Genomic DNA, 21,236 nt, shown 5'->3' on the forward strand with positions numbered 1-21,236 from the left:
ACTCTTCCAAATCCTTCAAGTTATTGTTCAACAGAATTGAAAAAATGTCAACCGCTAGATTTAGTACGTTCATGGGACTTGACTGCTGATCTCCTGCACCACTTCTGTTTGTCGCTGTAGTTTTTCTTAGACACCTCCCCATTCTGATTTAGTACCACGATGGGGGAAAACAAATCACAGCCTTTCCGAAGGCTTGGCCTGAGATATATATTTCTAAACTGCTGAAGCTCACTTTCCACATGTCTATGACTTCGGTCCAAGACCGAACACTGGGTTACTCCTCAAAATATTAGGAAGCGTTATATCAAAGTCGTCTTGAGAAGTGTTATGTAAATGAGTGCGTATTCATTGAAAACGAATTCCAATTACTGTTCCTTGGATAACTTTTGCTCTGGTCAACAACTAACTGGGAAAAACTAAAATCTCTGCTTAGAACCTAAAGAATTTCATAAAGAATTCAACAAGTCAGAGCTTATTTTCAAAGGAAGCACTGTGTAAGAAATAACTGTTCCAGTTAAACTCTTTAGCCCTGGGGCAGAAGGTGGATCATGTGAGAGGCCAGCGTGTGTGAGAAAGAGAGAAATTGTGCGAGAGTGTGTGTGTGTGTGTGTGTGTGTGTGTGTGTGTGTGTACACGTGTAAGTGCAAGTGTGTTGTCATTGTGTGTGAACGCACAAGGCTGTGCGCATGTAAACACATGAGCCCCTAGCACAAGGCGTCTTTGTGTTTGGTAGTGGAATCTTTCGCATATGCGTCCCTGTTTGTGGCGACAGTGGGACTTTATGTCTCACCTTGTTGAGAACAGACCATTGCCACAAGCGGTTTAGGGGGGGATTTAGGGGCTATGTTTGTTCAGGAATCCCTCTTCAGCCATTCCCCTACTTCTCCTCCTCCTCGTCCTTGCCAGCCCAAGCTGCCATTCAGAACATGAAATCCGTGCACGTTCTATTTCAATCAGATTAATGTGCATTTACGAATGAAAGCTTGATCGTGGGATGAAGTGAGAACGCATCATGCATAAAGGCCACTGTACGAGCCTTACGAGTGGCGTCGCTTCAGTTGGTCATGTCTAGGATCAGCAGTGCCAACAAACAAAGTCAGCTGATGACCTGAAATGTACTGAATGACCAAATATAGAGTTTTTCCTTCCCTGATGGCACAGACGTATTCCAGGACTCAAGTTGTGATTCTGGGAGCATGAGGAATCATTTTCACACAAACTGCCCACCACATTGCACAATATAAATCAGAGCTAAATCTGACTGAATGAAATCTTAGAGGTGTTACGTTGTTTTTGGCCAGGCAGTGCGTCTGTCTTCAGGCTTTAAAAACCAACACGGATTTTTACTATCGATTACAATCTGTCTGTTTTTTCTTCTTCGTACCAGCTCATAACATACCATAACAGAGACAAATCAGTCATTAATACCACAGTGACCCTGAGAAGAATAAAGCATGAAATCAGGATTACAGAACGGATGTGTCATGCAGCACCACACAGTGACTACATCATGACCATTTCACACCCGTGGCCTTTCTATTCCGTGACTCAATCTTTTATATTTAACTGCCCACTCAAGACTTTCACTGGAGCTGTTCTGTGATTTATTATTTTGACTTGTTAGACAACTAGCCAACTAACATAAGCTAACCTAATAAGATCTCTACAAGGTATTTTAAGTCTTATTTATAAAATGTTACTGTTATCTATCGAGTAAACGTGACCGAGTCGGTCAGACATTTTAGGTCAATGCCCCGCCTCACAAACTTTTACCTTAAAACATGAAATTTTGAAAGAAATTTGCCTTGGTATACGAGGCATTTTTGGCATACGAGCGAACAAAGTTGCGTGTACATCCAGGAGCTGTTTAAAACTTGTTTGCGTCAATGGAAAGCCAAGCAAAGAGAGTTTACATATCCTTTGCGGGGTTTTTTGCATTTTGTGTAAGATTTAGTAAAGCATGGCATCATGGGTCCCAGGAAGGTTAGCACAAACAGTAGCAAGAAAAAAAAAAAAAAAAGAGGCACTTTCAGTTTTGTTTTTAAAGCAGCCTGCACCAAAAGAAAATTTTAAATGTACTTAATTTACATGTCTTTTCTTAATGTTTTGAATGTTTTTATATTTTATTTTCGGCCTTAATTTGTTTGCCGAGTTACCACTGTATTTGTATTTTGCTGCTTGATTTGATCAGCTAGCCTGATGAGCTAGCCAGCTAAACATGACCTAACTTTCGCAGTCATATTTACAAAAGTCCTATTTACAAAATGCTCCTGAAATAAAAAATATTTAATATTGAGCCAGTAAGCAAACCTGAGCTAGTCTGACAGGATTTTGCAGTTACTTTAATAAAATATTTATCACTTTACCTTTAATGTTAGCTTTATCATGCATGAGCTAACATGATTTATAAGAGGATTTATAAAATATTCAAAATGTTTGCTACCTGACAGTAAGGGATTATTTAGGTTACATTAAAAAAAAAGTTCAAACATTTATGATATCTATTGTAATACTGGCAAGATGGTTAATATTTGTCTGTCTGAAACCGTTGAGTACAGTCATAAAGCTATGATTATACGGTATATCAGGTAAAAGAAAACACACAGATCCTTCTTGACTAAGGGTGTGAATGGGTACTCAAATAACTGTAAAGCCAGCATGAAATACTACACGTGTATTTGTTATGCTCTTATACATGATGCACAAGGCAGCAGTATGATTCAGAGGCACCGTCATGGTATGCAAGTCAAAGGTGTGCACTAAAAATACACCTCTGATGCATCTTTTCTTTCCTCTCGCAGATATATGGTCAGATATAACTGTGGATTTAAAATCAGGCACCTTGGGAGAGTGGAGCATTCATCTCCTTACACAGCTGTAGAGTCACAGACTGATATTTATCCAACAAAACTGATGCATGTTTATAATTTCTATTTATTACTAGGACTTTTAATATAGTAAAAGGTAGTGGGAGGAAACAGTACCTTTAATTCTCTATATAATCTCCATAATATCCCAGCCTTTCATACCATCAATGTAGAAATATTTCCCAGTATGCCAGAGCCATGATTGGACTGCCTGCTTTACGTCTGAAACGCTGGCCTCCCAGGACAGCCCAAACAAGTGGAAATGGCTTGGAGTGAGATCAAGACTGTACAGGGGATATGGCGATAATGTATTGTAAAAGTGCTGTTTGTTAATGATTCTGTATACAGTTCAGAATACACCGACATGAGTCTCTTCAACAAGTTGGCAGAAGCTCTGGATTTTAAGACGTTTAACTCACTGAATGTTCAATGGAACGACTGTAGAGGACTCTGAGCCTCCTTGGGCAGGATCGTCATTCATGGCCTACAGCATTTTCAAAATTTTTTGCAAACATTCAAATGTACTACTGCGGCTAAGAGTCTCATCACTGGACCGTGCTTAAAATCTTCTGTACTGTAAATGTCAATTGGTATTACGCCTTCATTCACCAAAACCTGGTTTGACTTGAGCAGCGCTCGTATTTTTCTGTATTACTTTTATAAAACAAAAAACCCCATGCGCAGACCCTACAGACAAAATGAAAATTTAATTACAGTGGAGTAATTGATTGCATACTTGGGGGGGAAAAAAGGTCTGACCTTTGCCTTCCATGCCCTTTTCACACCACTTCCTCACATACAACCTGTTCATTAATGACCAGAAGGTGACAAATACTTTCAGTGGCACTTGCTAAACATGGAGAGTTGGTGGTAACAGAAACTCCAGTTGAGTTTCCCCTGTAGGGAATTTATAACTTTTTAAACATGTGGGGTTTTAAGCCTAAAAGAGGCTTTCAATGCAATTCTATATTAATTGTATAGTACTTTAAACAATAAGCTTTTTCTCAAAGGTGGTTGACAGAAACCCAACAGTAGATCCCTAATGAGAAAACCAGAGGTGACTGTGGCAAAGAAAAAAGTCCCTGAGAAATCATGAGGAACAAAGCATGTGAGAAACCAGAACTAATCTGTTCCTGGGTTTACCGGAATTATACATTATAAATCACCAGATTATAATTTATTCATTATATATCTTAGTACAGTATAAATCACAATACAGGATCATGTAGGGGAATTGAAAACAGTACCAATATGTTGAATTAATAATCAGTATTAATATATTGTTAACTTTGAACTAGGAAAAGCACATGACAGTGTCCGGGTGAGATTATGCACGTAGAAATCTTACCCATCCAGAGAAGTAAAAGAGCGACAGAAATGAGGAAAAATAAAAGCTACTGACAGCCTGACAGGCATTACCTTTTAGGTCCCCGTCTTGTTCCCAGGGTGACACGCCCCGAGGCTTACATGCATGAGAATTAAAGTAGTATAAACAAATCAGATAGTTTTTAGACATTTATACCTGTTTTTTTGCGTACTTTGGACTAATTTTATTAATTGTATTAACCTCATTTGAACCCATGGAAAGAGAATCAAGAGAATTAGGATGACACTTTTCTATTTTGGAACCAGTAACAGTGACTAGCTGACTATTTATAGCTGGATATTAAAAGCTCTAACTGTCCTGATACAGTGATGTCCTTGCATACTGTATGGCACCTCCACCTAAGTGGATTTCTCAGCTTTTTCACAATTCTACTAAAATTCTTCAGAAATCATTGAATCTCCCAGCCAAAAATAAACCCAGCCACAGCTGTATTAGAAGGACTGGAAAAACAGCTCCGTGGAACAGAAACTGCTTGTATGGAAAAACCAACAGGAAGTAAGAAGACGAGGCACCACAAGCCAACAGAACAGCTTCAATGCACCTTGAGATAAAGTTTCTGGAACTGTACTGGATAATAAACTCGCTTTTAAAAGATATTCCATCAAGTGGGGGCGGACAGCGTTTTCTAACAGGCAACTCCAAAATCTCCAGCTACATGACGGATATCATTCAGTTCCCTCTGGATGTGAAAAATGTTCTCCTGGAAGAAAACACTGTCATCAGAAATGTCTTATCCCAGGTTAAAATGATCAGACTTTGTTTTGATTTGTAGTGAATCCTCCATCCAAGAGGCCAAAGGAACCAAAGCATGCAAAGAGAATGTACAGTGTCCTCAGGTTTGCTTTAATGACAGTGTGGACTAAAGCCGATATGGGCTCCAGAAGTCCAAATCTTATCATCCATTTTAGATCAAATGCATTGGCGTGTCGTCCGAACACACGGTTCAGTTAAAGAGATTAGGCATGAGGAAAAGCCGAGCTTTTGTATAAAGCAGTTGACATAGTCCGTGTCAAAAATTTGCTTACATTTAAATAGGGGCATAGAAATGTAGAATCTTTTATGTTGAATGTTTAAGATTATTTTTAAATATTTAAAAATTCTTAAAACATTGTCGTGTTAAAAAACAAGGTTCTCAACGCATATAGATGCCAAGTCAGTTAGCATATCAGTAAGTTTATCTAATAGGGTGATTAAGGAACTAATCATCAATAACTAAAAACCAAATAAGTGGTTTAACAATAATATTTCGTTGGTCTGCCTTTTGCTTTTATTACAGCTGTGACAGCATTTCAATAAGCTTATGCAAGGTCACAATATTTATTTCCATCCATTACATTCTCTCCAAGATCCCGAGTTGATGATGGGAGACATGGACCACTACGTAAAAGTCCCAAATTTTCTCAATGGTGTTAAGCTGTGGACTTTAAGTTGTGGCAATTCATGCAAATGATGTCTCATGCTCCCTGAACCACTTTTTCACAACTTAAGTTTAATGAATTCTTGGCGTCGTCATCATTGAATATGCTCAGGCCAGCGGGGAAGAAAACATTTCCGAGCCTAGACCTGACCTGACGAAGCAACCCCAGATCACATCTCATAGGCATGTTGGGTGCATCGGGGTCAGAAGAAGACCCAGATGAAATAATGCACCATCACTCTGAAACAGGGTAAATCTGGAATCATGAACTCCACAGCTCTCCCTCCACAGTCCAGTTTTTTTAAGTTATCCTCAACGATAAGTGTTTTTCTTAAACTTCTCCACAGCTGTTTATTCCCATTCATTATATCCCACTCCATTCCCTGGAGTTCTCTTTGCACTGTGCATACGGAAATGCTCTTACTTTCATTATTAAACATAGCCTACTGAGTTCCTAGAGTTCTACTGTTGTTGTTGTTTTTTTTTAACAGTTTGATTTAACAAGGCATTTAATGATCTAACATCAAAGCTAATTCATTATGTTTTTTTTCCGAGCACATTTTTTTTTCCAAGATGATGGTTCAGCACTGTCCAAGGTTATAATAATAATGCGTTATTTAGTTCTCAACCCAATAGTAGTAATTTCAGCAATCTCCTTAGTTTCTTCGCTTGAAGCATGGCAAGAACCACAGGATCTGTTTTCTGACATGGTTGTTTAAGTAATGAGGAGCTACTCAACATATTAATCACTGCAATGATTATTCAATGGAAGGTTCTTACCCATTTGCTTAGTTAAATCCAGGTGGTGATTTTTTTAAATTTGTATTTCTTTTTTTGGCCAGGCAGTGTGTACATGTGTGTATATATATATATATATATATGCACACACGAACAGACATATGTAACATGCCACGCACGTTATGCATGAGTGCGCGCACAAAAACAGCTTTGACGGATTGAAACCCAACAGGAGTGTGTGTGTGTGTGTGTGTGTGAGAGAGAGAGTGATGTGACTAGCAGCTGAAAAGCAAGTTTATGAGCACAAACATTTTCTTGACAAACATTTTGCCTCAAAATCTACTTCATCAAGAGCTCTCAGTGAGCCAAGAAAGCAGCAATAAGAACATCACGAGGCTCATGAATGCCCATGTTGTTTCACAATGTTTCTCCTTCAAACATGTGAAAGCAGCTTGCACAAGATTTTGGCTTCACGCTCAACAGTTTTGCCTTTTATTTGCATGAAAAGCCAAAAAAAAAAAAAAAAAAAAAAAAAAGTCTTCTCGCTCACCAAAGTGCTAATTCACAGCCACACTCCGATTCATACTTCCAAGTTATTCTGGACGCTACTGAGCATCAGTGTTTACATCACAGTCCTGGAGTTATTTTCTGTAACACCACAGCTCTGACATGAGCACCTGCTATAATTCAAATGATATTTTTGTGTTAATATAATCATTCTGATGGTTTCTTAAGTGACCTCGCTTTGACAGATGCTTGTACGGTGCTTTATCCACGTAATCTATGGCTAAAAACCTAATAAACAAGAAAGAAGGGCTGTTATTTAACCAACAAAAACATATGGCCGTGTTCTGTTACGTGACATTTATGTGGATCTCTCAATCTCAGCCTGGGGAAAACCGACACAGCAATGCACCAATATAGTACTACTGATGCATGCTTTAATTCCCTAGGCTGCGCCTAAATCACACCAAGTCACCAGATTGATAATCAGCTCACGCCGAATAACACAGTCAGAGATTTTGGCTTTGTGAAAACAAAGGCGGTCATTAAAACTGAATGAAATGAACAAAAACAACAGGTGGACACACACAACACAAACGGAACGAATATAAATATTCCAACATACAGCTGATTTTGCAGGTAAGGTCGTGGGTAGTGTACAAAATAAAGTCATGTCAAACAAAACCATGTCAATCTGGGACGATCTGCCTGAAGCTTTAAAAAAGAAGCAAAGAAAGCATGGATGTATGAATATTCCTAACCTGCAAAATGATTCCTCCATACAATATCAGCGATAGTCATTGGTGGGCCCCCGACAGGGTGGTGTTTACCTTTGTCGTGGTCAGTCCTTATCATATCCATTAAGGAATTCTCCAAAGTTTGCAAGTTAAATGGATCAAAGGGCCGATTCCGGTCCTGAAAGACAAAAAAGAAAAAAGGAGATGGTTAGAACTCACAAACTAAAACATTAGTATTACTTTCTGATTTTAAATGCGCTGCTGTCGAACACATCATCTTAAATAAAAAGGGGGGAGGGGGGGGCAAAATGGGGGACTGGGCAAGACAAGACATTTGAAGCACACAAACCAGATCTGAAGCATGTGTAAGCAGTGAGAAGTGGCAATAGCGCTAAGAGCAAAATAAATCAATTGTCTTTAATGGCATGAGACCAAGAACAAACACTCATCTCTCAGAAAAGGCAAGATTGCTGACATTTAAGACATCAGCTCACACAATCAAGTATGCCTTCAAGGAAATATGCGACACTGTTGCTTGGTCATGACTTGCCTGATCAGATAAACATCCTCGTAGTCATGCCAAAGACTTGACATGTACTGTAACCCATATCGCATCCAAACTCATGTAGAAAGCCATACACAGCATATAGATTATATAAATCAGCTAAGACTTATTTTGATGACTATGATGTTCATGTTGTTAACAAATAAAAATGGTGTTTAATGGCTCTGCTTGAACACTCTAAAAACGTCCAGCATGAAATAACCACAGGCGTTCCAAGTTTTCAAAGATTTGTGAATAAACTATATTAATAGTGTTTCTTTTTAACCAATCCGAGTCGAGATTGCAATAGTGCTGTGGTCAAATTAACACAGATTCATACACTCCTAACATATTTCTGCAAAAACGTAAGACAAGGAGTCATCTGACCGCCACTGGCAGTGTATCATGGCTCTCTTTCATTACGAAAATGTCACCGTGCAGTATTTTTCCGTTTCAGTGCTGAAAATGAAAAATTAGTTGTTGGGGGTGTTTTTTTTTCCACCCTCAACTCATACGGTGTTGGTTTCAGTAGGTGTAAAGCAATTGGGGGCAAATTTAAGTTTAATTAAATCTAAAAGCATGACCCCTCGATTGCTACAAAAATGGTGTGTTGGGGAAAAAAAACAAAAAAAAAAACCGCGATATCGTCAATCGTCGACAATGTAGGCTGTGAAACCGAGTGTGTAGCGCTTGTAGTGGCATAAATGCAGCTTGTTAAGCTCACCAAATATTACATTCGAACGTGGAATGCAATGGCATGCTCTGGCTGTAGGAATACTGCATCGCTACACTTAACGTTATTAATGGCATTCATGTGCATGTGGATGGCAGTTCCAATATTTGAATATTATTTAAATAATGCCTTGAAAAATTCAAATAGTCATTTTGCCTGAAATGGACATGCCTAATAATGATACTTTGTGCTGGATCAGTCCATCCATAACTGTAATCAGGGGCATGAGATAAATCTTAACCTGCAGTGAAAGAGGATTCAAATTTGAGATGGACGAGCAGGTACAAACCTGGGTACGGCAGTGGCGAGAAAGAGTGTGTGTGTGTGTGTGTGTGTGTGTGTGAGAGAAAGAGAGGTAGCTGAAGCCTCCCATGCTCAGCAACCCAGTTTGCTCACCACCACAGCTATTGTCATGTAACTGACGAAGCCTTTCAAAAAGTGTTATTTCCCCTCTCTGAGCACAGATAGGAATCTGCCCACTTTGTACTAATCATGAGCGTTCAAAACGCTGAGCTTCTCACTTCAGTCAGGCGCTACACCACGCACACACACACACACACACACACACACACACACATCCTGCCGGTACATGCTGCAGTCACAATGTCAGAAAGCCACAATTAACAACTGATCATGTTCTCTTGGCCTATAAATGACTGACAATTTCTTAAATATTTCAGTCAGATTTTATGGAATTATTTCTAATTATACTAACACTCACGCCAGCAGTAAAGTGATACCCGACCCATGTCGAACTCACAGCATGATAATAGTTTCAGGCTTTTTAAAAAAAAAATATATATATATGGTGCGTGTGTGTGAATGACAAGAGGATTGTCAATGACAAGAAAGGTAGCTTAAATTCACATGTCTTTTAAAAACAAAGTATTCACACCCCTGGTGGATTTGCATCTCCAGCACATTTCCATAGCCACCCTGCTCGGTTTGACTGCAGAAGATCAGACAAGCACCCGAATGCAAACACCCAGTATGTCGCGAGGTGAGCGTGTGACTGGGGGGCTTGAAAATGGTATTTCCCACGATTTCGCTTAAAGCCGTTAAAAAAAAAAAAAAAAAAAACACAAGCAGGCCTAATCCATGTTTCATAACTTGAGTCATGGAGTATTGCTCTCTTACACCATAGCGCTGTTGAATTTTTAAAGCTGTCTGTTCTGAAAGCGAGAATAAATTTTTGTGCCTGACAGTTTGATGTATTTATTTGAATATTTTATACATTAATCTATAGCAATAACCATGCATGGTCAAAAACATTACATTCAATTAGAAACTCATAAAAACTATCACGTGTGTTGTATTTAATTTATACTGTTGGCAGATTGCTGCGGGATTCGGGTAATTAAACGTTTTTGGACTGTGCTCTACTGGAATAGTCAAATTAATTAAATAACCAGTTGGCTTGGTACCAATTTAATTCAGTTTTATTCAGCAAAGCCCAATCAGATAGAAAATATTCTTAAATGATTGCCTATTTTCCTGGATCAGACGTTGTTTGAAAACCTTGCTGTAAACTACAGCTGTTAACTATGATTGTCTTTTGGTAAGCAGCACCTGACTATGTGTTAAACCACAAAATCGTGAAAAACCAGCTTAGTTTCATTAATACCGATTAAACTATAAGAATGGAGCAACCTGATTATATCCCTGAACCCTAATGCTTCCCCTTTTAATCAGAATAACAGCCCAATCAGAATAATAACGCACTGTGTAATCTCATCAATCAGAACAGCCTGAACCAATCCAGCCTGATTGGAATGAATAGTCACTCGGAATGAGGAGGGGTGGGATGAAGCTTAGAAGTATGCAGGTGGGAAATGTAGCATTTTTGATGAGCTATAAAAGGTCATTTTACACTCCCCTCCTGTTTAAGAACTGAGTGAGGAGCATGTGCATTTGAAATCGCTGTGGAATTATAAACAACGGTAGAAACCCAAATATTGCCCCCATGACACAATGTGGCTCCATCATAATCATCACCTTGAACTGAATTTTCTCAAAGTTGGGGGAAAAAAAAAAAACTACTACTTCCGTTAGATTTCCGACAGATTAAGCTTTGCACAGCCGACATAACCAGTTTCTGCATGTCAAGTTAGAATCTGATTAAATGTCTTAAGCATGTAAACAAACATCTTATTGGGTCAGCGTCCATGTAAAGTGTTAATTTGATCGAATTGAATAAAATATAACCTTAAAATGAATATTCTACTAAATGATAAATCTAGAATAGATTAAAGAAGACAAATCCTCTTCGTTCTTTGTTAACTGTTCAATAACGTGGCAACAATGAGCATTTCATTTGTAAGGTAAAAACACTTCCTGTTTATACATGTAAAGGTTCTTTATTGGCTTAAATAAGGCACCTGGTTATTCAAACCTAAATCTGCAGAGCCATACTGTTATGCGTTTATGTGGAAATTCCTTTTCACAGGCTAATGCATAGAATTAATGGAGGACACAGTTCCATGGAAGTGACATGCAACAGGGTTGGTGGTTGTCTGCTTGGTGATCTGGCCCAATAGCTGGGTTGGGATTCTAACCGCTCTCTGGCTGTCCTCCCTCAACCTTTCCTCCTTTTCCTCCCCTCATTTCATCATACCAGACCTGCTGAAACAGTTGCTAGAACCAGTTTATTACCACCATTGGCGCGAATAGAAAAAGGTATGATTTACTAATAATTTAACAGGAAAATAAACCTGTTTAAAGATGTATTAACCTCATATTTTACCTTAAAGAGGTATTTTACTGGCTTTAACAATGATTAAATGATTTATTTAGCTAAAACAATCTGCATAAAATGAAAAATTCCCCAAAAATAAATGCACTGAAGTAGAGTTAATAACATACATGCAAGTAAACAGTAACATATTCTGCAAAGAGTAGGCGTAAAGTGGCACCGAACACTTTTTAATCATCGTAGAGTTCACACAGGACGCCAGTTTGACAGATGCCGATCGTGTGATTGTTTTTTTCCACACTTCACTAAATGTATATAAATTAATCTTCAGTGATACTTCCCGTTTCAAGCAATGCACATTTGTGAAACAAAAAAGTACCCTTTAATATGTTTATTGATAAGATAAGATTAATATGTATTTAAACCTAGACAGCTGGGGAAGAGTGGTCTAATGCATTATCAAAGCATGATATGAATTCAATGCTTGTACATTTCAATTAAAACCATTCAGAATAAACTTTTAAAAAAAACTTTAAGATGTTTTATGATCTGAATAACTATTCTTCATTACTAAAAAAATATATATTTAAATTAAACAATGTAAGTTTCCCAGACATAAGTATAAATCACACTCAACCAATCAAAAGATTGAATTTAATCTCCAAATTCAACCATATTTAATGAAAGCTTAAATAGTTGCACAATAAACGTTAATATTAAAAGTGAGGAAATTATCACATTAAAACTAATAGGCATGTCCGCTGTTTGTTTTCACCGAAGACTGCACACACCCAGGCGTTGCCCGATGCGCCAAGATGGATCCTTTCTAAGAGCAGTGTCTTAGTATAAGTGCTGGCGTTTCATGCATCCCAGTCTGTCCTTTAAGCATACACGCAAGATGATCTCATAGCGTGATGAGACAGGAAAAGATGCAGTTAACCTTTATCAGCTGTATCTTTTTCTGAGAAATGCAACGTAAATATTCTTCCTTTTTCTTAATTTCACTGTGTTCAAATGACGCCGGTTCTGCCATTTCAATTTATATCTAAAACAACAACCAGTGGTGAAGAAGTCACACAACCCGCACTGGAGACACAAGGTAGAACCTGTCACTTGGTGGATCACCACCTACATGACTCATCAGATTTCTCTCTGCCGCAGTGCTGACCTTTTTCCACTGGTGTAAAAAAAAAATGCAGTTACACTGGGGATAATCCCTATACGGAAGAAGTGCACAACACAGCATGAACGTATAATAGCAAGGATTAGATAGGGGTCTGAAACAAACAGACAAACAAAAACAGGCTTTGGATTAAAAATAATGGGGAAATATCTATAAACTATGGGAACATTTCTGCGCCATGAGGAAAATGCATTTGTCTTTACAAACAACTGCAACTGTTAAAAAAAAAAAGTTATCAGTCGAAATTAACTTGAAACAGGAACTTTAAATGAACCGATCTATATTTAACTTTATTTGAGGAAAAACAAGGCCAGGCAGATCAGTGAGGCCCTGTGTTTCCATTCATGACAGCAGTGGCAAACAGCTCTGACAGGACCTGTGGGCGGGGTCTGTTCGTCCCGCCCTGTTTGGAATCCACCAATCAAATCCGCTCCCTGGTCCCTTTAAACGCCCCTGCGTGAGCTGGCAGAACGACTTGATCTCAATTAACCATTTACACTCAACCGGTACAGGCTGTTTTTTCCACAATAAACCGTCACAGAAATATATGAATGTAGCGTAAGTTATGAAGGGTGTGACGGGGTGGAAAGGAGGATATACGATCGACGGCATTTGTGAACACGATTTGCGTGTGTGACGTGCATTCAAATACGTGTTGAAAAAGGTGCAAATGTTGTAGGGAGAGAACTGGGGCGACAGGCGTCCACTGAGACGCAGTGGCGAATTTTAATGACATGCATGGAAAAAACAGGGAGAGAGAGAGAGACTGGTGTGTGTGTGTGTGTGTGTGTGTGTGTGTGTTTGACCTTCGTGTAAAGGTTAGCTAGGCATTAGACGTTTTAGACAACACTCTGAAGGTCATACTCCAGCCTATAACACACTCCTTTCCTTATCAACACACACAGCAATGATCACACACCACACGTATAAACGTGAAGAAATAATCTTGACAGCCCCGAAACCAAACCTGTTTGTGAAACAAACCCCATATCCGCTCTGATAACACCCTACCAATTACCAGACGTACAGTCTACCTTACTGTATATATAAATAACAGCATAATCAATAAATAATACAGGTTATTGTCTTATAAAAGTGTTTAATAAGTGAATATAATGGGGGAAACTTCTCTCACCTGAAAAGGTAACATGTTGTTGCCGTTGTCGGTCCTGAAGGCGTTGTCCTCCAGCCAGGGTTTTTGGTTAAGCGGGACGACTCGGGGAAACTTCGGCGGCGCGATGACATTAGTCGGGTACGGCTTCTTCATCGGAGAGATAGGGTTAAGACCCGAGGGCAAGCCGACTCCTACACCGACCCCGACGGCTCTCCGCGGGTCCCGGCCGGCCGGCAGCCCGCTCCAGGGGTTTGATCCGGAGCTCCAGACGGCGCTGTGCTGAGCGCTCCACGCCGACGAAGAGGAGGAGGAGGAGGACGGCGAGGCCTTGGTGTTCACCACGGCCTGGTGGCTGTACGCGTTCCGCTGAGGAAAAGCAGCCTGGTTAGGGCTGACCGGAGATCTCCTCTGCTGCTGTTGCTGCTGTACTTGCTGCTGCTGCTGCTGCTGCTGCGACTGTGCCAAGCCGATCTGCGGCGAAAAGCCTCCGCCGCCGAAAACCGGGTTGACGTGGTGCGGGAAGTTCTGGAAAAGCATGGTGCCGTTGACCGGGGGGATTCCTTGGAAAAAACTATCGTCCACCGCGTTCGCCGTCCCCGAGGACCAAGTGCTGGCGAACGACGGAGACAACGAGTTGCCGCCGGTCTCCGGGAAGCCCAGGTTCGGCAGGATCGGGGACTCCATCGCTACTTTCTCTTGGTTGCTTTGGATCGAAGGCGCTTGGCTGCTGCTGCTGCTGCTGCTCCCGCTCGACGGGCTGCTGTCCTCGCAGATCGCCGGCTCGGACGGTGAGGGAGTCGGCGTGGAAGGAGACTCGATGCTCGTTGGGTCTTGCTGCTGCTGGTGTTGGTGTTGGTGAGGAGGCTGAGAGGCTTTGCTTTTGTCCATCAGTAAATCATCCTGCATGGTTTGCTGAGCTGCAAGGGGGAGAAACAGAGACGAGTTATTATTGAGGATATCGTACACCACATTCGTCGGACTGCTACGGTGCTTGGACGGCGCAAACGGAGCGAGAGGGAGAGCGTTATAGCTGCCGCTACTGCTGAGGAGAGCCGACTGTAAGGCGAACCCGTAATCACCCATTTAGCGCAAACTGGTGGCGTTACTGCGCAACCTGGGTCTCCTTACACACACACAGCCACTGCTCCGAATCTGAATTAAGGAGAAAAGAGCTTTGAAGGCACCGATATTCACCGATTCTTTTTTTCGCCACGTCTCTTTTTTTCCCCCTCTCACCGGAACTCCAGACTGCAATGTGAAAGTGATTCTTGTTCCTGTTTTTTCCCCCCGTAACTCCGCCCCCTCTTATAAATTTGCATACGTCAATAAATAGACTCACGTCCTTCAGGAAGGTTAAAGGAGACGCGCAGTATTGTTACTGCTGAATCAAACACCAAACCGCTACATATTAACCCAATAAATTCTATTTTATAGCCTATATAATAGTATGGGTTTTTCTTAACCCCTAAATTCGTTCATCTTCTATACCACTTATCCTGTGTACAGGGTCGTAGGGGGCCTGGGATCCTATCCCAGGACACCTACACAAACACTATGGACAATTTGGAAACAACAAATAAATCAACACCAAATAATCCTACCTAGAGAAGGTACCTAGAGGAAAACCACCAAACAAACTCTACGCACACAGAATCAAGGCTGGAATCGAACCCTCGTCCCTGGACATGCAAGGCCACAGTGCTAACCACTAAGCCTACATACTAAAGTTTTATCATACTATTCATTCAAGCCTGTGCGCTCTTAAAAATGCCTGTACCATGAAAAAAAGCTTCACACATGACCTCAATAAATCATTTAAAATAAACGATTAAACATTTTCCTGGACTAAAATGGGAGGGTTGCGTCAGGAAGGGCATCCGGCGTAAAACCTGTGCCAAGTTGTGTACTCTGTTATATTTCTGGTTTGTTTTAAGGCAGAGGTCTGTAACTTAATTGCCTCATATGAGAGACATGACACTGGTCAACACAACTCTTGTGAAATACATTTAGTGCTGTTTTAATAAACAATGAATATACACTCTCAGGAAATACTAAGCTGCAGTGTACCCTTGAATTGTATTCTCTAATCAGAAACATGGTTAAAGTGTCCTTTAGAGGTACATAAATGGCCTGCATTGTTATATAATATGGTCTGGGAATTATGTCTAGCGATGAAAACTCAAAGCATTTTAGCTTTTATTTGTTTTGCAGTTTTTCTCTTTAAAATATACATACAAATAGCTCAGGATTGTACAGTATAAAGTGAGACATTTTTTTTCAGCAGAAAAAAAGGCAATAGGATGAATCATTTTAACCAACTATACAAACATGACTGAGCAAAAAAAAACAAACAAAAAAAACAAACATTTGAATAATGGGTCACATAGGCATGGAAATAGCACAGACAGAAATGATCACACATTTCCATTACAAAGTCATAATAATAATAATATGTTAATTTTTACAGGTTCTACATATTTGCCATGTCATTCCCATATTACTGTAGTGGTAAAACACACACATTTTAAAAGTAATGATAACTTTTATTCCACTTGATATATCCGGAATTGATATCTGAAGCCTCCCCATCGACAAACATCGGCAGGACTTCCATCTAAGCACATACAGTATATATATTTTTTATCATCATTGAACCATCTGTGCTGTCGGCACAGATCTATGCCAATTGAGTATAAGGAATTTATTAAAACATACCATAGTCCACTGTGGGACTAGATAATGTCATAGTGTGTTATAGTCTGATAACCTTAATCCTTCAACTATTTATTCCTGTATTTATCTTTCTTATTTTATCATTGACTCAAAGAGCTTCTGCACACAAAAAAAATCCAATGCACTCATCCTGTTGATATGTACAAATAAAATATTGAATCTTTAAGAATCTTTAAGTTTCTTAAAAAGAAGGAGATATTATATATATAGTTTTGTATATATATTTTTCCCCTGGGAGAAAATAATGAAAGGGTTTAAGTTCCTCATATGATACTGCTGCAGCAGATGGCTGACCAAAATAACCTGACGCACTAGGCTAAGCCAAAATAGAAAAGCACCCTATCGATTATTATGTGATATTAATGTGTAGGTTAAAATATGACTGTAAAAAGATCTTCAAGTAGGCCGAGCTATGCGACATTTTTAGATCTAGCCCAAAGAGACACAAGCTGCTGCACCTCTCAGGGCAGGCTGGACTTTTAATATAAAAAAAAAAAAAAGCAAAGGCTACTTTTTAAGTAAAAACGTTTTATTTCCATGAAACAGACGGATCTACGAGGCGGATCCTGATAATCCTTGTATTCACGTTGCTGCATAAGAACCGCCCATTCAAGGTCAACAGAATGATCGATAACACACTTGGCACTTGGGCCACAGCCTACACACACGCACTTTCTGATCCTGGCCTATGCGTCAAAGCTTCTACTTCTCCATATGTTTTTTTTTTCATGAGCCACGCATATAACCACGTACTGTAGCCATGCATCCTGTTTCACTAATCCTCTCCTGCAAGCCACAGACATATGCTACACATACATGCATGCCTTTTTTCTTTTACTGCGCTTGTAAACTTTAAAAAGACTTTACCTTGTCGTTCACCTTTTTTGATTCTGTAAATAGTGCTATTTATGTTTGCCTGGTTTAGTAACAAACCAGCAACCTTTCTACTACAACGAGGTCGAGTCAGCAGCAGTTGCCTTAACAGCTGATTGACTGCGGCGCATGGACGGCGCACAGAGGGTGCATGGGAAATGTAGTTTTTTCACTCATGCGCTTGTAAATTAACCAAAAGGAAGAAATACTTTTAAGAATTTAACAATGACTCTAAATTAGATACACTCCTTCAGATCAACGCGTTCCCCATTATGACGATTTTACAAAAATATTAGTTTACATGCAATTAAACAGCATTGTCTCTTATTGAATGGAATTTATAAATGATAATGTGAATCTAAAGATCAATTAAACTGTGCCCTCCCCCCCAAAAAAAAAAAAAAACCCGAAGAGTTTCTTACCGCAATACGATGTGTTTTGTAACCATCTGTGTATCTTCATGCTTCCTCTCTTTGATAAACTCAGAGGTACACGAGAACAGCACGAATGCAGACTCCATATCCCAGAACACCTAAGTGGCGGCGTGTCTCCCACACGCTGGTGTTATGATCTGTCAGCGCATGCGCAGTGCGCCTCCCTGTTAGCGCGTTGTCAGGAGCCGTAAATGGAGTCAAGCGGTCACAGTGGCGCGAGAACGTACGAAGTATTAGTGGTGTGGTGCAAGAAAACTAATACGCGTAGTGTTAGTACGAGTTACTAGATTGTTAGGTAATAGCCTAACCTAGTGTTGGGTTTTTATGTCGTAACTGGTTAGAGCTAGCATCAACTGCTACAGTGCAGCGAGGTGGGCTCGCGCTCTCTTGGCGGTTCCCCTGAAGGCCTGGTTTTAGCCTAGCCTAGCCTAGCCGAGCTTAGCTTAGCATCCCGCTAACTACCGAGAAGTTAATCATATCTAGCGGATCCTTTGTGCATTTCTGAAGGCCACAAAGGCATGACAGACGATACCGCCGTTGCAATGCAGCAAATGATGGACAGGTAAGTGAATTAAGTGAATCATTTATTCAATTAAACCAAAAACAGTTAACGTCAATTAAGAATTTAGCTAACGTCACCTGTTAGGTTAGCTTGCTAAGCTAGCATGATCCCCTCAGCATCAGAGTTAGTTAAAGCAAGTGTTATTGGTTTCATTATTTTACTCATGTACAAATGGATTAATCATTCATTTAGTTTAGTTTCTTTTATTAGTTTTTTGTCAGGGCAGATATAACTAAAATGTTTTGCTTTATTTATATTCTACCGTTATTTTTTTGCTTCTTAACTGGACTGTTATGTACATTATTTACACAGTCACTGCATACAGTCGTGGCCAAAAGTTTTGAGAGACACACACACACATATATATATATATATATATATATATATATTTAAAAAAAATAATAATGATAATTATATTATTATAAAAAATTTTTTTCTACAAAGTCTGCTGCTTCAGTGTTTTTAGATCTTTTTGTCAGTTGTTCGATGCTCCAAATGTGTCAGAATTTGAGAGGTTTTGTTTGTTCACAGGCCTCTTGACGGCTGATCACATGTACACAATGGAATTAAGGTCCGGGCAGTTTTCTGGCCATTGACCCAAAATTTTGATCTCTTGTTAAATGGTTGGGAGAAGTTGCTCGCTCAGGATGTTTTTGTACCATTTTTTTTTTAAATTCATGGCTGTGTTCTTAGGCAAAATTGAGAGTGAGCCCAATCCCTTGGCTGAGAAGCAATCGCAAACTCGGGATGCTTTATCGTTTTCATGACAGGACTGATGGTACAAACTTAAAAAAATGGTTAATAAAAACCTTTGACACTTTTGAAATGCTTGTAATTATACTTCAGTATTACCACAGTAACAGATCTAAAAACACTTTGCTGTATGTACAAGGCTTTGCAGAATCGTTAATAAAAACTTGTAAACTTGTAAAGTGCATGGTAAGGATCACAAAATTTATTATTAAAATATCGGTTCAGAAGTTTGTGTTAAAATTGCAGCAGTTTTTATGTCTGAATGTTGTGAGTAAAAAATATAGTCAAGACAGTTTGTCAGGTGTCAACATACCTTTAAATCGGTAGGGGCAAGGAAAAACAGTGACTTCTAGTTTTATACCAGTGTTGTTCAAGACAGACTGGGGCATTTCATTGTGCAGAATAAGAAAGCACAGTTAGGAGGAGTAAATACATTTATTTCTTTGTAACTGTTTGAAATGCTGGCCTCCCAGGAACTCCTTTAATGGCCCAAACATGTGGATGTTGCTTGGAGCCAAAATCCTGTAATGTGAAGTGGTGTTAGGTAATGGTTGTGTGTACAGTTCCAACAGACAGATGCGTCTCTTCTGCAAATTGGTGAAAAGTTATCTGTCGATTTTTAAGGATGAGGTGTCCCACTCCCTGAATGTTTACGAATTCAACGACTGCATTAGGCTTCGAGCCATTTCGGGCATAATTGTCATTCACGGATGTATGGTCTTTTTTAAAAACATTTGCATCATTTAAGTGTTTTCCCGCGGTTAAAGTCCCATCAATGTACTGTGGTTCAAGTCTGTACAAATCAATCAGTTTTACAATCCTGCTTTGACTGGAACGCCCCTTCTAAATTTCCCAATAATGAATGCAAGCTGTTTATTTACACAGGCTTTTTTTTCATTACGGAAAACTACATTAAAATGAATTTTTTTAACAACTCTTCAGCTAATTTTAGCTAAACATAACTATTATTATGCTGTACAGTATAAGACAAATAACCTTTGAAACAGTTGTATTTTAATAAACTCTCTCATGGCCTGGGGAAAGTGAACAAAACACATGTTTTAAGATGTTCGACTCTTTCAAGGCATGGTGTGCGTTGTGACCTATTTAGGCAAAGGTATATTAAAATGTCTATTGCTTATCCAAACTGTTTTTATGTAAATATTTTAATCTTCAGAAATATAAAAGCATGAACAGTTTCCCAGTTGGTCTTTCCCATAATTTAAAAAAATATATTGAAATTTGTTGCATATGAAACATCATCGTACATCTTATATTGGAGAGTGTATTAATATTTTAAGATCCACACTTATGTGGATTTTGTATTGTCTTGTAAAAACATCTCACATGAGATCAGAAAGATAAGGGCATTACTAAAAGAAATGTTTACAAAAAGTAATGTTTTACACCGCTAATAGGAACCTGGTGTCTATGAACCTATCTAGGTTCTTGTGCTTTTCCTTTCACATCACTCACTTCCAGCCCTCCTCCAGGGCTCTCTGCTGCTTATATAACCTCTCTTCTAGAAAAGTCTTGTCCCCATTTTACCTTAAGATGCACCTGTTTCACTATTTTTAAATAGCTTTTTTTTGTGGGCTAGGTCAGTCTGTTTGTAGTCTTCAGGGAGACATTACTTCTTTCTATAGTTTTGGGCTGTGAAAAAGTATTTGTCACACGAGGCAATTAACAAGTTACCGTAAATTAAGCACACAGATATTTATTACAGCAATAAGCTTGTACACCAGGTATTGTCAACAGTCCTAGAGAGGGCCAGTGTTCAACACAGTTTGGTGATTCTTCTGCTCAAACACGTCTGATTCACTCGCACTCGCTCATCTTCTTTATCCTTTATTCAGGTTCGCAGGGGGCCTGGAGCCTATTCCAGGAACCTTAGGGCATGAGGCGGGGTACACCCTGGACAGGGCACACACACACACACACACACACACACACACACACACACAC

The 21,236-nt window shown here is 39.5% G+C and overlaps 2 protein-coding genes across 8 annotated transcripts in view; one reads left to right on the plus strand and one right to left on the minus strand.

The window, feature by feature from the left end:
* The window catches only part of cpeb3 (cytoplasmic polyadenylation element binding protein 3), a 56,049-nt gene extending 38,062 nt beyond the window's left edge, over positions 1–17,987 (minus strand). For 2 of the 7 annotated variants that reach the window (XM_053501651.1, XM_053501650.1), the window contains exons 1-2: positions 13,938–15,174; positions 7,744–7,828 (exon numbers count right to left, since the gene is read on the minus strand). In XM_053501651.1, coding sequence (XP_053357626.1) covers positions 7,744–7,828; positions 13,938–14,999 — 1,147 coding nt within the window. In that variant the 5' untranslated portion in view covers positions 15,000–15,174. Of the gene's footprint in view, positions 1–7,674; positions 7,829–13,937; positions 15,175–17,516; positions 17,605–17,944 lie in introns of those variants that run through there. The other 5 variants (XM_053501649.1, XM_053501647.1, XM_053501652.1 and 2 more) reach the window with 4 other exon arrangements.
* A 117-nt stretch (positions 17,988–18,104) lies between these two features.
* Positions 18,105–21,236, plus strand: part of marchf5 (membrane-associated ring finger (C3HC4) 5) — a 38,017-nt gene continuing 34,885 nt past the window's right edge. The window contains exon 1 of the mRNA XM_053501274.1: positions 18,105–18,518. Coding sequence (XP_053357249.1) covers positions 18,475–18,518 — 44 coding nt within the window. The 5' untranslated portion in view covers positions 18,105–18,474. The remainder of the gene's footprint in view (positions 18,519–21,236) is intronic.

The sequence above is a fragment of the Clarias gariepinus genome, chromosome 8 (assembly GCF_024256425.1).
Source record: "Clarias gariepinus isolate MV-2021 ecotype Netherlands chromosome 8, CGAR_prim_01v2, whole genome shotgun sequence".
In the NCBI taxonomy this organism is placed as follows: domain Eukaryota; kingdom Metazoa; phylum Chordata; class Actinopteri; order Siluriformes; family Clariidae; genus Clarias; species Clarias gariepinus.